We start from the raw sequence: 409 nt of genomic DNA on the forward strand, positions 1-409 counted from the left end.
GACTGTCTTGGGTGCTGCTCGGAGCAGATTCACTGCATCTGTGTGAGTCATGTTTGTGACGTCTGTATCATTAACCTACAAAAATGAGAAAGGGACAACTTAGGAACACAATTTTTAGAAACAAGAAGCTAAACTGCCAAAAAAATACAGCAATTTCCCTAACTTTTTATATAACATATATTAGCGAGTAGGAGATTCACAATAAAGAGTGGTTTCTAATTTATTGGTAATCCCCTTATTGTAGTAAACATAGGCACAATGATCAAGCTATTATAATGAAATAATAATGTAAAATCCCTGATAAATGTTTCATTTTGCTAATCTAGGAAATGTATCATTTCAGTAATTTAAGAAATTTTCTGTCCCTGAGATATGAGATAGCTTGTTGTATGCCTTTACTGAGACTAAA

The 409-nt window shown here is 33.0% G+C and overlaps 1 protein-coding gene across 1 annotated transcript in view; it reads right to left on the minus strand.

The window, feature by feature from the left end:
- The window catches only part of PTPN13 (protein tyrosine phosphatase, non-receptor type 13), a 215239-nt gene that overhangs the window by 39059 nt on the left and 175771 nt on the right, over positions 1-409 (minus strand). The window contains exon 33 of the mRNA XM_012805304.2: positions 4-75. Within this exon, the coding sequence (XP_012660758.1) occupies positions 4-75 (72 nt within the window). The remainder of the gene's footprint in view (positions 1-3; positions 76-409) is intronic.

Source organism: Otolemur garnettii, unplaced genomic scaffold (genome assembly GCF_000181295.1).
Source record: "Otolemur garnettii isolate 467f Iridium unplaced genomic scaffold, OtoGar3 scaffold00039, whole genome shotgun sequence".
Classification (NCBI taxonomy): Eukaryota; Metazoa; Chordata; class Mammalia; order Primates; family Galagidae; genus Otolemur; species Otolemur garnettii.